This window comes from Haliotis cracherodii, unplaced genomic scaffold (assembly GCF_022045235.1).
Source record: "Haliotis cracherodii isolate W230 unplaced genomic scaffold, xgHalCrac1.p SCAF_4, whole genome shotgun sequence".
Classification (NCBI taxonomy): Eukaryota; Metazoa; Mollusca; class Gastropoda; order Lepetellida; family Haliotidae; genus Haliotis; species Haliotis cracherodii.
In genome coordinates, this window is record NW_027266297.1 from 55,690,263 (window position 1) to 55,707,103 (window position 16,841).

At 43.2% G+C, this 16,841-nt stretch overlaps 1 protein-coding gene across 1 annotated transcript; it reads right to left on the reverse strand.

Moving 5' to 3' along the window:
• Positions 1-293: 293 nt before the first annotated feature.
• On the reverse strand, positions 294-16,785 carry LOC139480187 (uncharacterized). Its single transcript, XM_071263218.1, has 9 exons — positions 16,594-16,785; positions 14,494-14,587; positions 12,932-13,014; positions 11,690-11,888; positions 8,419-9,089; positions 7,013-7,100; positions 5,414-5,515; positions 2,625-2,752; positions 294-843 (listed from the first exon to the last, which is right to left on the reverse strand). Exons 1-9 carry the CDS (start codon positions 16,696-16,698, stop codon positions 466-468), a joined length of 1,848 nt encoding a protein of 615 aa, XP_071119319.1. The 5' UTR covers positions 16,699-16,785; the 3' UTR covers positions 294-465.
• Positions 16,786-16,841: the final 56 nt, after the last annotated feature.

Sequence of the window (16,841 nt, forward strand, 5' to 3'; positions counted from 1 at the left end):
ATACCTGAAAGGACTATCAGTGACACTTTTGTATACTCAATAAACAGTACAAACTATGTGGCAGCATGAAGCAGTATATATATATATATATATATATATATATATATATATATATTGACTACGATACTGGTGGCTACTGCAAGATAGAGGCTGTTTAAACACACACACACAAAGAAAATTATATTAAGGTTCAATTTTAATGAAATACTAAAATATAATTTTCACACAATTATAAATGTACATAAGTGTAGTTTACTTCATATTTCCAATATAGCAAACAGTTTCTTCTTACTTGGAAAATATTAACACTATGAAAAGCCAAAACAATATTTCCATAATACATCTTCGACTAAAATGTTACCCATTAATCTACCCCATACATAAAACAACATCAATAAATACACTTGCACAAAGCACATCATTGAACTACACATCGGTAGGTTCCCTATTACAAAATTCAAATCTTCAGAATGGACTGACTGGCCTGTTTTCCATCCTTGATGTTCGGCCATCACAGGAGGAGCGTCCACTGCGAGACGTCCGACCGCTTGTCAGCCTGCTGCTGTTGCAGTCAACATGGTCAGGAGTCTGTCGTCCACCCTGTTGCATGCGGGGACCGTTTTTGAGGGAGGGGAAGTGACGGAATGGTCCGGGAACCCACGGACACACGACAAAGGCCTCCTCCTGCTTGTGTGGGGAATATGCTTGGTATACCTCCCGGAAGTTCTCCATCAGTTTGTGGGAACGGATACGGTCAGAGTAAATTCTGTCCCAGTGGTCCAAGGCAGTCTGGACGTGGGCTTGCCGTAGACTCTCGTAGTAGTCATCAATGGCCTGGGACACCTGCAACATGACGACACATGCAACATGACACCTGGAGCATGACGCCACCTCCAGTATGGAAACACATTCAACATGACGACACATGCAACATGACGACACATGCAACATGACACCTGGAGCATGACGCCACCTCCTGTATGGAAACACATGCAACATGACATGGTGAGATGTACCTCAATGTCTCACCTTTTCCCTGATATTGGGCAGGTCCTCTGCAGTGACACACCCCTCAATGTCTCACCTTTTCCCTGATATTGGGCGGGTCCTCTACAGTGACACACCCCTCAATGTCTCACCTTTTCCCTGATATTGGGCAGGTCCTCTATAGTGACACACCCCTCAATGTCTCACCTTTTCCCTGATATTGGGCGGGTCCTCTACAGTGACACACCCCTCAATGTCTCACCTTTTCCCTGATATTGGGCAGGTCCTCTATAGTGACACACCCCTCAATGTCTCACCTTTTCCCTGATATTGGGCAGGTCCTCTATAGTGACACACCCCTCAATGTCTCACCTTTTCCCTGATATTGGGCAGGTCCTCTGCAGTGACACACCCCTCAATGTCTCACCTTTTCCCTGATATTGGGCAGGTCCTCTATAGTGACACCCCCCTCAATGTCTTACCTTTTCCCTGATATTGGGCAGGTCCTCTATAGTGACACACCCCTCAATGTCTCACCTTTTCCCTGATATTGGGCAGGTCCTCTATAGTGACACACCCCTCAATGTCTCACCTTTTCCCTGATATTGGGCAGGTCCTCTGCAGTGACACACCCCTCAATGTCTCACCTTTTCCCTGATATTGAGCAGGTCCTCTATAGTGACACACCCCTCAATGTCTCACCTTTTCCCTGATATTGAGCAGGTCCTCTATAGTGACACATCCCTCAATGTCTCACCTTTTCCCTGATATTGGGCAGGTCCTCTATAGTGACACATCCCTCAATGTCTCACCTTTTCCCTGATATTGGGCAGGTCCTCTGCAGTGACACACCCCTCAATGTCTCACCTTTTCCCTGATATTGGGCAGGTCCTCTGCAGTGACACACCCCTCAATGTCTCACCTTTTCCCTGATATTGGGCAGGTCCTCTATAGTGACACACCCCTCAATGTCTCACCTTTTCCCTGATATTGGGCAGGTCCTCTATAGTGACACACCCCTCAATGTCTCACCTTTTCCCTGATATTGGGCAGGTCCTCTACAGTGACACACCCCTCAATGTCTCACCTTTTCCCTGATATTGGGCAGGTCCTCTGCAGTGACACACCCCTCATTGTCTCACCTTTTCCCTGATATTGAGCAGGTCCTCTATAGTGACACACCCCTCAATGTCTCACCTTTTCCCTGATATTGGGCAGGTCCTCTGCAGTGACACACCCCTCAATGTCTCACCTTTTCCCTGATATTGGGCAGGTCCTCTATAGTGACACACCCCTCAATGTCTCACCTTTTCCCTGATATTGGGCAGGTCCTCTGCAGTGACACACCCCTCAATGTCTCACCTTTTCCCTGATATGGGGCAGGTCCTCTGTAGTGACACACCCCTCAATGTCTCACCTTTTCCCTGATATTGGGTGGGTCCTCTACAGTGACACACCCCTCAATGTCTCACCTTTTCCCTGATATTGGGCAGGTCCTCTATAGTGACACACCCCTCAATGTCTCACCTTTTCCCTGATATTGGGCAGGTCCTCTATAGTGACACCCCCCTCAATGTCTCACCTTTTCCCTGATATTGGGCAGGTCCTCTATAGTGACACACCCCTCAATGTCTCACCTTTTCCCTGATATTGGGCAGGTCCTCCATGGTAGGCTTCTTATGTTTATACTTGATCTTCAGGGCAGGGAGAGGCACCTTGTCCCTGTCGACCCGGAATAACGTCCACCCTTTCGACATCTGCCGACCTGCACACAGACAGACAAACTGACCTCACCAATATCCATCTGTGTCCCTCTTTGATCCCTTCTTTTGTCTAATGCATTACAACTTATACCCCAATATAAGAGAGCTACGCGATAAATCGCAAAGAACAATGAAGAGCGAAGTGTGGTTTATTTCACAATAAAACATTGTTATATCATGACATCATTTCTGGAGATTGGAACATGTGCTCGCAACTTGATGATGTCGTATATTGGACAATGTTATTTCTGAGAGTGGACGGTCTAGTGAGTTGTTCCCCGTAGATGTAGCTGGCCAACGCTGATAAACACGATGATCAGATGATCGCATCCTAAAGTGGGAGACATATGACAATCGTCACTGGGACAAAAAATACAGGTAATCGATGTGAGGATTGTGAGAAAATGATTGCTGTGCCCCTCATGGTTTATTCTCCCTGCAGTTTTATTGGATGATAAACACTTGTCATTTATTTCTTTTTAACACATGATGAGCACTTCTTGTGTAATAACACCACTTCCGGATTTATGAAAACACATGCTCAATGCAATACAGAAAACAGAAAATTATAATTGTAATGTTCAAGAAATTGTGTACACAAGCCATTTAGAATGTCTACTTTAAGCTGTTGTTGTTTTGTTGTTTAACGCCGCACTCAGCAACATTCCAGCTGTATGACGGCGATCTGTAAGTAATCAAGTGTGGACCAGACAATCCAGTGATTGATACCATGAGCATCAATCCACGCAATTGGGTTCTTTATACTGACAAACCTTGACCTTCAGTATCATCCAACCATGTGTGAGACCATTAAATTACAAATTTGAAGTATCTATACTATAGTATAGGGGCAATGCTTATGAATGATTTTGTTTGTTTGTTGTTTAACGCCGCACTCAGCAATATTCCAGCTGTATGATGGCGGTCTGTAAATAATCGAGTCTGAACCACACGATCCAGTGATTGACATCATGAGCATCGATCTGCGCAATTGGGATCGATGACATGCATCAACTAAGTCAGCGAGCCTGACCACCCGATCCTGTTAGTTGCCTTTTACGACAAGCATGGGTTGCTGAAGACCTATTCTTCCCCGGAATCTTCACGGGTCGCTTATGAATGAGTAGAATGAGTATGGGCAGCCATTCGGTAACGAAATACAAAGTTGAAATAAAGGACAAAAGTATGCTATAAAAGACAAATGTTACAAATGAAGAATCATTGGGATTCGAGTATTCGGTATCAGGGCAGTCATCACTTGAACAGAAGGACCAGTCAGTTATGAGTTCAACTCCAAGCATGGTTGTGGCAGTTATCACAGCTATCACAGTGGGGATCTTTGACTGGTGGCAGCGATAGTTTAGAGAGCTCCATGAACGGGCTGCCGCTTGTGAGGAGCTTTCAAAAAGATTGCCCATTGCAGCGCCATCTGGAGTTGTTTATTGTCAATGTTGACCTTTCGCAGTTAATATCCTTGTTGTGTTGTGTTCTTCAGTACACATTGTTCTTTCTTTACATTTGACATCTTTTGCTTACAAGTTGTTCATTTGTATCGTCATATATTTTGAGTTAATTTTTCGTATGTAAATATTCACCTTTATTTGTAACATTTATTCTTTATTTGAAACATTTGACTTTTATTGCGTACTATTGTCCATTATTTCAACTTTGTATATTTTGACCGAATGGCTTCCCATACATGAGTGAGTGACCTTAAAGTTACCTTGACATTTGACACAACCATGACCATCACAACTGGTTAAAATGATTTGATTTGTCATGCATTTATGTAACATTTCTTGAAATTTGAGTCATGACTTATTTTATGTGACCTGAAAAGTTCATGAAATCGAGAGTCAAGCTGTGTGAGGCATACTAAGTCTTGTTGAATTCCAAACATAAATACTCAAGTTATTGTGTACACAAATATTTTGACACCTAGGGCATACATAGTGACCCTGATCTTTTAATTTTATCCATGGGTATATGTAAGAGTGAATATTATCCTACCCTATTTTTTATCCTGGGGATGAAATTCTCTAGTGTCAGGATGATTCTCCCTCGTGAATTTGAACCCATACCATTGTGTTTAATCCTATCCTATACTACACTCTAGAGTAAAACTTCCCCCAGGATAATATTTAGGTAGAAAATAATCATTGCTTACATATACAGTCATCCCTTGCAATAATGTCCTTCGCGGTACCCCAGATTCAACTGGGATAATCAAAGGCTCCCATAAATTTAACTATTTTCCCAACAAACAAACATCTTCACGCCATTGGAAATTGCATATCAACAAATCTGTACTGAATTACCCAAGTTAATCCTGTTGTAAAGATTGACTTGCATCATTCAGTACAGATGGTAATTGTATATATCTGTACTTGGGATTTTTATCAATTTAAATTAATTTCAGTTGAATTTTCACATTATTCACAGCAATCATGATAAGATTATTGACACCTTGAAACGAACTCAGTTGTCAGAGAATGGAAACAGAAGACCTTTGTATCAGGTATGAAATTCCTAACATCGGCCACAAGCGTGTTATTGAGAAAACCAATTCCGGTGGTAGTGGAACTTTAAACCTGGGGCCAAACTCGGGAGGACACCATTAAAAATTCTTGTGCATTGTAGGTCCGTCTTTTTCTTTACTTCACCTTTGCGCTTTGATTTCTTAAGCTGCTCTGCAGTTGGTAGTTCAGGCTTGGGTTGCTCGGGAGTGGTGCTGTCTGATGCCTTCACTGCTTCCATGTCCCTCACTAAACAAAACAAGAACGATGGCAGCACCATTCAACACATTAATGTTCTCTTATTAATGGAACTTCACACAGGAAAGTTAGCAGTATTCAGACAGCAACATCGGAAGCAGCACTGTAAGTGTTCGTAACTGTGCCAGGATAAACTGGGTTACAAAGCATGGGCAACAATGAAATGCCAAGGGTGACGTTGACACAGAAACAGCCAGGTCATACATTATAACTACCCAATAATCATTTCAGTTCGCACTTCCAAGTAGCATGATCAATGTTTACCCAATGTCAACTCCTCACATCTTTTGGATCCATCCATCATCTCTCATCATTCCTAACCCATGTCATATACACCCCTCCTCACCCCTACCCATGTCACAACACCCCCACACATTCCTACTCATGTCATATCACCCCCTTCACTCCAACTCCATGTCACATTCACCCCCAACACCCACCACACACACACCCTTACCCAATGTCACATCCACCCCTTCACACCTAATCCATGTCACATCCACCCTCCCATGTCACATCCACCCCTACACACCTAATCCATGTCACATCCACCCTCCCATGTCACATCCACCCCTTCACACCTAATCCATGTCACATCCACCCTCCCATGTCACATCCACCCCCTTCACACCTAATCCATGTCACATCCACCCTCCCATGTCACATCCACCCCTTCACACCTAATCCATGTCACATCCACCCTCCCATGTCACATCCACCCCCTTCACTCCTACTCCATGTCACATCCCCCCCAGACACACCCTTACCCAATGTCACATCCACCCCCTTCACACCTAATCCATGTCACATCCACCCTCCCATGTCACATCCACCCCCTTCACTCCTACCCCATGTCACATCCACCCCCTTCACTCCTACTCCATGTCACATCCACCCTCCCATGTCACATCCACCCCCTTCACTCCTACCCCATGTCACATCCACCCCCTTCACACCTAATCCATGTCACATCCACCCTCCCATGTCACATCCACCCCTTCACACCTAATCCATGTCACATCCACCCTCCCATGTCACATCCACCCCTTCACACCTAATCCATGTCACATCCACCCTCCCATGTCACATCCACCCCCTTCACACCTAATCCATGTCACATCCACCCTCCCATGTCACATCCACCCCTTCACACCTAATCCATGTCACATCCACCCTCCCATGTCACATCCACCCCCTTCACTCCTACTCCATGTCACATCCCCCCCAGACACACCCTTACCCAATGTCACATCCACCCCCTTCACACCTAATCCATGTCACATCCACCCTCCCATGTCACATCCACCCCCTTCACTCCTACCCCATGTCACATCCACCCCCTTCACTCCTACTCCATGTCACATCCACCCTCCCATGTCACATCCACCCCCTTCACTCCTACTCCATGTCACATCCACCCCCTTCACTCCTACTCCATGTCGCATCCATCTGACTGAGGTCACCTCTACTCCCCCATCCACAGCTCACCAAGTTTGTCTCGCAAGGCTAAAATTTTGTGCACATCTGGTAGCTTGGACATTATGCTCCCTCTCTCTGCCAGCATTTTGAAAGATTCCTGTGGAAGAAATATACTGCACTGACAAAAACACAGCAACATTGCCACAGGGTGATACAGGGGACATAAGTAACAGTGTCAACACAATACCCTGCTCCAGAGGATTTGGTGTGTTCACATAGTAGTGAATAATGGGGGAGTTAATGTTAACTATGAAACAAGTATGTCGCATAAGCAAGCAAATGTCATTTCTCTAACTAGTGAAACCAGCTAGCAAAGGTATGGTGCTGACAAATCTAGAAACATAATCAGGGAGAACCAGAATTCAAACCCACGATCATAGGTTTCTGGTGTGACCAAAGGATGCAGAGCTGCACAACACATTCAACGCCAAGATGACTGAGCCACCTGTGCCCCCAGTGTTTAAAGAGAAGAAGTAGATTGTTTGTTGTTTAACGCTACACTCAGCAATATTCTAGCTATATGACGGCTGCCTGTAAATAATCAAGTCTGGACCAGACAATCCAGTGATTGATATCATGAGCATCGATCCACGCAATTGGGATATGATGACATGCATCAACCAAGTCAGCGAGCCTGACCATCCGATCCCGTTAGTCGCCTCTTATGACAAGCATAGTCCCCTTTTACAGCAAGCATGGGTTGCTGATGACCTATTCTACCCCGGATCTTCATGCGTCAAGAAATATACATGCAGACACATATTAAGTCAGTGATTTGGTTGGTTGGTTTCTTGTTTAACGCCGCACTCAGCAATGTTCCAGCTATATGATGGCGGTCTGTAAATAATCGTGTCTGGACCAGACAATCCAGTGATTGATATCATGAGCATTGATCCACGCAATTGGGTTTTCTTGAATATTTTTGCAATATTATATTTATAAAAATCATAATACAAGTGACGATAAGAACATCCTAACTAAATTCCAGATGTGTATTACGCACTGACACCACAATAAATTGTCTCAACACAGGGTCAAACTTACAATTCCAAAATGGCAACAACAACAACAACAACAACAACAGTATTGAAGTTGTACCAAATATGAGAATGTAGACAAGTCAATGTAAGACTCGTTATTTGACATGCAAGATCGATACTGAATATAACTTTTGACAAGCGTAAAAGCAGATGTGGCTTAGAAACGATAATGATCAAACAAATACGAACATGTTGACTATATGAAATTGAGGAGATACACCATTGGCATGGATGACAGAGTGCTGGCCATGACATGCTTATGTGCCCTTCAGGAAAGAAAAAAGAAAGGGTAAGCTTCAGTACCCCTGCAAAAGTAGACGGATGAAGGAGTAAGTGAGCCATGACATGGTGAAATGTGATGTGAATGTAACCCACCCTCAGGTCTGTGTTGAAGTTGACCTCGGCCTGGGGGGCGGCCTGGGGGGCGGCCTGGTGGGCGGCCTGGTGGGCAGCCTGGAACTTCCTGAATACTCCCGACCAACCAACCTTCTGCGGTTCTATGTACATGGTGACCTTCACCTCCGGGATATCTTGAGCTGACAAAGGCCCAGCACTGGGGATACAGATAGGGGACTGCATCGCCATTTGCTTCATATGACTCATCTGTTTTGTAATTTGGGTTGAGTCACTGCTGGCTGCTGGTGCTGTTGTTGCTGGTGCTGTTGTTGCTGGTGCTGTTGTTGCTGGTGCTGTTGTTGCTGGTGTTGCAGCAGGCACAGGCCGTTCCCCTGCCTTCCGATGTGGCCGGATCGCCCTCCTAACTGCCCTCCCCCCCTTGACCACCAGCTGCAGCGGCTGAGCGTACGGAGAGTCCTGCTGCTTCATGCTCTTGTGCATCTTCTTCATCTCGATGGCCAGCTGGCGATCGGTCAGCCCAATAAGCCTGGCCCCAGCTGTGTAGTGGCTCAACACATGGGGCTGGTTGACGCGATTTTGTAGTGCCTTCTGAATGTTCTCTACGGTGCGCTTCAGGTGAAAGTCTGTGATGGCAGAGTAGAACAGACGCTGGCGCTTGGTGAAGGCCATCCTACGTTCTTGATCGCCATCTGTAGCACACACACATATATACTATAAATCTTGGAATCAATGCGTCTCCAAATCTCTCCCCTTGTTAAAAATGCAACTCGATTACAGTGCGATTACCCCGCCCTAACCCCATTGGAATGATACATACTCTTACCTTAATCCAATCAAAGACAAATAGCACTGTTTATCAGTGCTGAGTAGAGCACTTCTGTAAAAACAATACACAGTGTTTTCCTAAAAACAACACACAGTTCCTTTGTTTATTCTATTGACTGGCATTAAGGAAGTTCAAAGGCAATAAAATAATTGAACCAACAACAGTTCACCTACTGGTATGCAGAGACAAGATAGACACAATTTTTATGGATAACAACTTCTTTAATACTGTAAACGGCGACAAGACAAAGGCTGTATATCTGAAGAGTACGATGAAGCCTATCATTGCACGTTGGGTTGTGACAGCCTTTGACGAACACAACATTACTAATATGATATGGCAAGTACTTGCTGTAAGGGAGTTCACACTCATCAGAAAGTGGAATGTATGATATCTATCTCTTGGTTCCAGAGAAGTTGTTTAAAGCAATATCGCCAAATTACCCCTATTTGTAAGGGTGAAACGGTACACCAATATTCCGATGCATCGCGATACTTGACCCACGATATGATACACGTAGGCCCATTTATCGATGCGCCGCGATACGGAACGCAAATCTAAAGTTCAGCGTTTCCTCACTATTGTGCCTTTCAATAAACCGCTAACTTGGTTATAGCGTGCAGTAACGCATGGCTCCCAAAAACGTACTTACATTTTTAATAAGCTCAGGTTTTACACCGACAGATGTATTTCCCCATCTTAAAAAACATTATCAGCTGATCCCCGCAAGCACATAACAATGGAAATACCTGTCAGCAAATACGAACTGAAGTACGCAATTCAATACCATTATCATACTATCTTGTTATCAAAGCATGTTCATTGTATATCTGGACTTGTGTTTGTAATATATTTTAATAGTTTTTTTCAAAATTTCATTTAATATTGTTTTCATTAAGTTATGTGACATCGTGTGTGAAGAGATACAGCAACCACGGTCAGATTACCGCCTTTGACGCATTGAAACAAACTTTAGTTGCTAGAGATTGGACATATATTAAAAATGCCATACTTTGACTCGTTAAAAGTCATATTTGTGGCAATTTGGCTAATATATGTCAAGAAAACGTTTTCGCAATCAAAATACATGTAGCACGGGAAGTCCCTAGGGTGACTGGTCAAATTGTTCCATGCGTAAAAATATCCTGCAACAGCAATCACCAGTACCAATATGCTACACTTGTGGTTCTTATAATTTTAAATATATATATAGTAAAAGCTGCAACTAAGGTAACACGATATTGGAATATATTATTCCTGATAAAAAATAATTTCAGATACAATTTCTTCGACCATTGCATCAAAATTCTTTGACGTTGTATCACTGGTGGAGCACATTAATTATTTTCTGGTGTTTGAACTTTGAATTGTTTTTAAGGAAAGTTAGAGAAAGTTCCACTTTGAAGCTGAACAACTTCAGTAGTCTTGTTATTATAAAATAATTTTGACCAGAATATCGAGATGCGTATCGTATCCTACCTGTATCGTTGCAGCCCTACCTATTTGGCCCCACCAGCTAATAATAACACCTCACTCTATCAATTAAGAACAAAAAATAGGGAAAGGGTTTTAGAAATTGACACTTGTTCAACCTGATTTGTAGGCCTAATTGTAAAATCACTCACGTACCTGGTCCTGTTCCCCTTTTACTATGACAACTCACTAAGTACTGGTCCTGTTTCCCAGTTACTGTGATAACACACTATGTCCCTGGCCCCATACACTGTTACTAGGACAACTCACTAAGTACTGGTCCTGTTCCCCTTTTACTATGACAACTCACTAAGTACTGGTCCTGTTTCCCAGTTACTGTGATAACACACTATGTCCCTGGCCCCATACACTGTTACTAGGACAACTCACTAAGTACTGGTCCTGTTTCCCAGTTACTGTGATAACACACTATGTCCCTGGCCCCATACACTGTTACTAGGACAACTCACTAAGTACTGGTCCTGTTTCCCAGTTACTGTGATAACACACTATGTCCCTGGCCCCATACACTGTTACTAGGACAACTCACTAAGTACTGGTCCTGTTTCCCAGTTACTGTGATAACACACTATGTCCCTGGCCCCATACACTGTTACTAGGACAACTCACTAAGTACTGGTCCTGTTTCCCAGTTACTGTGATAACACACTATGTCCCTGGCCCCATACACTGTTACTAGGACAACTCACTAAGTACTGGTCCTGTTTCCCAGTTACTGTGATAACACACTATGCCCTGGCCCCATACACTGTTACTAGGACAACTCACTAAGTACTGGTCCTGTTTCCCAGTTACTGTGATAACACACTATGTCCCTGGCCCCATACACTGTTACTAGGACAACTCACTAAGTACTGGTCCTGTTTCCCAGTTACTGTGATAACACACTATGTCCCTGGCCCCATACACTGTTACTAGGACAACTCAGTACATCCCTAATCATGTTCCATCATTACTTTGACAACTCACCAGTTTCTTCGTCACCTTGGTGACTGATGTGGAAAAGGAACTCCTCAAAATCTATTTCTCCATTGCCATCCTTGTCGAGTCTGTGCAGCACATCCTCCACCTCCTGCCTTGTGATCCCACTGTCCACGCGACGCAGACCCTCATACAGACTTTCAGCATTCAGGGTCCCTGTATGACTAGAATTCAGCATGTCGAATACCTACAGGACAACAGAAGGATATCAACTTCTGTCTGCAGACATCTATCAGTGGGAAACAACTCACCTTTTTGAATGCACAGACAAGTCGTGTCCTTTAACGCTATGATTTGGGAAACAAACGACCACTTTAAATTCACTGCTTGAATACATTCCTGTTGGAGACAACTCACCTCCTTGAATGCACTGACATGGGAGACAACTCACCTCCTTGAATGCACTGACATGGGAGACAACTCACCTCCTTGAATGCACTGACATTGGAGACAACTCACCTCCTTGATTGAACAAGCTCCTTCCCAGCGCATGACACCTTCGTTACACTCTCGGTAACATCGCTGCCACCAGTGTGGGCGCGGCCATTACAAGAATCTTGTAATTTCCCCTCTAACCCCAAATGTAGTAACGTTGATACTTTTGTTTATGTCTTTGGGAATGCCATTATATTTCATTTTGAAAAGGTTTACGACTGACCATGTTTTCCAGATGAATTTACTTTGTTGTTTTAATAATCAGATTGGTTCAAGATTGCAGACTAACGGAAAATCAACCAACTTCTCCCTTACATTCTTACTATATCAATAACACGATAGTTTTAATGAAATAGAAATTCAAGACAAACAAAGAAAAGTAATTAAGCAGGGTAAGTGTATTCGGCGTCACAACAGTCATTACTTGTTTGTAAACATAACGGTCATTCAGTTTTGAGTTCAACTCCAAGCATGGTTGTGGCCACCTATTCACAGTGGGGAGTTTTGACTGGTGGCAGCGATAGTATAGAGAGCTCCGCGAACGGGCTATCGCTATGAGGAGCTTGTTGAATGAACTGACATGGGAGACAACTCACCTCCTTGAATGAACTGACATGGGAGACAACTAACCTCCTTGAATGCACTGACATGGGATATAACTCACTTGAATGCACTGACAAGGGAGACCAATCACCTCTTTGAATGCATTGACATGGGAGACAACTCACCTCCTTGAATGTACTGACATGGGAGACAACTCACCTCATTGAATGCACTGACAGGGAGACAACTCACCTCCTTGAATGCACTGACTTGGTTGTCACTGAGCTCCTCGTACCAGTCTGGTGCATGCTCGTCCCAAACTGACTTTCGACTGGCTGAAAGTAAAAATAGACATAAAAAAAAATGTCCCAAGGAACCCTCACTGGGTACTTTCATATTGTGCTGGATGAGAAATATGGTCATAAATCTTTCAGAAATCTTCGAGTGAGGACAGTCTGTTAAATGGTTGTGTGGAGCAGTTTGTGTAATGAGCACGTACATTATGACCCAAATGATACTTTTCCAGTCCTTGGTAACCAAAACCTGTTCAGTTAAGTATACCCTCAATTGGAAAAGCAGCTTCAGTTTGGCAACATCGTCAATGATAGCCAAGGGTAAGAGCAGCTGATGGTGCCTACACGCAAACTAATTAACATTACTATCCACAAGTTTCAGCTCATCATAAATGCCATGATTATTTGAACCCTATTGTAGAGCTACAGATCCTTTTTGTTTTATGAGAGGAAACAGATTTTAAAATTTGTTGTTTTACTGACTTTGTTAACTTGGACAAACATGAATCCCATTGTGATGCTCCACGTTATATAAATGTTGCAGAGCCCTTAACCTTCAAGGTCTTCAAGATATGGAGGCCATTTTGGATTTTACAAAAATCTAAAATCGGACTTCTTATAATATACCAGATAACCCCATAACTACAGCCTCCTCCTCCTCCTCACTGACAACAAGACACCCACTCAATGTGCCCCACCCAGACATGACTTTGTCCACCACCTCCGCCCTGACAACCACCTGCACCACGTCCACCTCCGCCCTGACAACCACCTGCACCACGTCCACCCTCACAACCACCTCCGCCCTGACAACCACCTGCACCACGTCCACCCTCACAACCACCTGCACCACGTCCACCCTCACAACCACCTCCGCCCTGACAACCACCTGCACCACGTCCACCCTCACAACCACCTCCGCCCTGACAGCCACCTGCACCACGTCCACCCTCACAACCACCTGCACCACGTCCACCCTCACAACCACCTGCACCACATCCACCCTCACAACCACCTCCGCCCTGACAACCACCTGCACCATGTCCACCCTCACAACCACTTCCGCCCTGACAGCCACCTGCACCACGTCCACCCTCACAACCACCTCCGCCCTGACAACCACCTGCAACATGTCCACCCTCACAACCACTTCCGCCCTGACAACCACCTGCACCACGTCCACCCTCACAACCACTTCCGCCCTGACAACCACCTGCACCACGTCCACCCTCACAACCACCTTTGCCCTGACAACCACCTGCACCATGTCCACGCTCACAACCATCTGCACCACCTCTGCCTTGACAACCATCTGCACCACCTCCGCCCTGACAACAACCTGGACCAACTCCACTCTGACAACCACCTGCACCACCTCTCTAACGTCCATTAGACCCATCCATATTTCCACCCTCCTTCTTAACAACCACCTCCTTCCTGACAAACATCACCTGACAAGCATCCCATCCCTGACAACCACAACGTCCATATGTCTCCCCCTAACAACCATCCCCCTCTCACCTGTCTTCTCGAGGTGTGAGGTGGAGGAGACCTGTCTAGAGGTAGCCTTGGACGAAGAGGCTTTGTCCTCATCACTGGTGAGCTCATGTGTAGACTGAAACACCAACAGCATATCAGTTGATATCAAATCATCAAGAGTAATTTTATTCAGAATATTTGTCAATTTAAAAAAACAACCTTTATGGTGCATCAAGTATTGATGTGCAAATAAAATATATTCTCCTTGCGTATTTGTCTTGTGGAATATATATCCCGTGACTACAGTTTCTATGGAAACAAATACATATCCAAACAGTTCAAAAGTTTAAAGTTTGATAAAAATCCAAGATGAAACAGTTTGGTCAAGATCTTTTTGTGTTTCCTCGCCCACATTGTGGAACAGACTACCAACTCTCTTAAGAATTTAGATCCATGCTCAAAACCCATCCATTCCAACTTTCATATTTGTCCATATTTCCCCTCAATTATCAGTCTCTCCTTTCTATATAGGCATCATACATTGGTACATTGTAGCGCTTGCATGCTTCAACAGATAGATTATAGCGGATAGTTTTAAGATGAATGCGTAGTGTGTCTATGCATCTCTGTCTTGTGGAAAATAGTAGTGTCAATCTGGAGTAGATTATACATCTGGGAGTAGAGTATATGTTGCAGAGCACAGTGCACCCAACGACCAGCTGATGTAAAAAGTACCGTATTCCACGTAATAAGCGCCCGGGGTGCTCTCAAAATTAGAAATAGGGGCTCTCATTAGAATATTATTTTCTCTTTATTAGAATATTATTTTGGTGAGAAAAAAAACAGAGTTTAAAGATAAATTTTATGGTTTATGCTGACATCCTGAAGTGTGCATGTACGACAGATATATTTTTCCAGAATTTAATTGCCCATAAATAAGGGAGCATATTAACACATAAGTCATATTATACGCGAATAAATAAGTCTTGTGCACATTGATCATTGTTCACTAGCCAATATATTAGCAAATATTGCTGTTGCCGCTTATTAGAGCGTGGCACTTATTACGTCGAATACGGTAGTCCCAATTACACGGGTGATCTCTTTATGGCTTAATGACTTAATACACATCAGACGAATTGGCAGCCCCAGCCAGTTGAATTCCAGTTGTATAAAAACACCTCTTTTCTCTGCTATAACACAAACTTTATGATGCACATGAACTTAACAAATAACAACTTCCTAATTACATACAGACAATGTCTCAGTTTCAATATCTAGTCACCAGGCAATTTGGCAGAGTCCTCTTTACCATGTTTAAGGAAATGTCATTCTATGCATGGCTGGTAAGGAGTTGTCTGCTCAAATGTTGAAAAAATAAATAAAAACATAATCATGATAAATGCTGTCTGAAAGAAAACATGTTCATTTTCAAAATAACTTTGTTTGTATTTTTCATGAATATTTACCTCCAAAGTTCATATGAATAAAAATTAACCAAGACATCAAATTACATAGCCTTCTGCATCAATGATGTTGGTAGGCATATTAAATTTAAAAAAAAAATCATTTGGCCTAACTGAAACAATTGAAGTGATTAGAGATGAGTTTTAATGAAAGATAATTTGAAAAAAATCCTCAATATATCCATATGAACAGCTAGTCTGCCAGTCCCATTTAATAGAGTGACATTCAGATGTAACATGTAACAAATATATATGCCTGTGGAATATTGTAATGACCTTCGATGTATTAGTATTTATGTTGCATCAACAATACATTAACAACACCTGCTTTCATTTGGTCATTTATTTTTACTATCCAATAGTTATTCTGCTGTCATTTTTTCAGGGAAAATGTTTTTTCAGAAAATAAAAGCCCTGGGATAACCTGTTTTTATCAATTTTCAGGGTGTGTATATTTTCCTTCACACAGAAGTATACATGTAATAGAATTTCTCCTTTATTATTATTTGATATTAATTCACCTGTTCAGAGTTCCTGAATTATAGCATCTTCCCGAAGCAAGATCCGAATATAGAAATGTTTAAATTTGTCATTTGTTAATCAAAAAAATATTTTATTTGTTAAATAATTAACGCTCCAGTAGGTCTGGCCTACGAAAACAAATGTTAGAAAGTACCCTTTTGAGTTTGGGAGTTATTTTCTTCAGAAGAGATGTGGCATCATTGGGCTCTTTCTGCGCAACAGAAGATGACACCCTGTCTTTGTCGCCTTTTTTCTTCATCGCGGAGTCACTACACGAGGCTAACTGTCGACATCTAAAAGTGTAAATTTCTCATCAAGTCACCAGTTGACATGACAGCGACCGATCCAGTCCACTCACTCTTCGCACGTGGGTAAGTTTACATCTGTGACGTCACACAGAGG

Coding starts and splice junctions, on each gene's coding strand:
- LOC139480187 (XM_071263218.1), bottom strand. CDS start 16,698: ATGAAGAAAAAAGGCGACAAAGACAGGGTGTCATCTTCTGTTGCGCAG. Junction 14,588..16,593: donor TAACTCCCAAACTCAAAAGG/GTACTTTCTAAC, acceptor TTGGTGTTTCAG/TCTACACATGAGCTCACCAG. Junction 9,090..11,689: donor CCAAGGTGACGAAGAAACTG/GTGAGTTGTCAA, acceptor TGTGTGCTACAG/ATGGCGATCAAGAACGTAGG.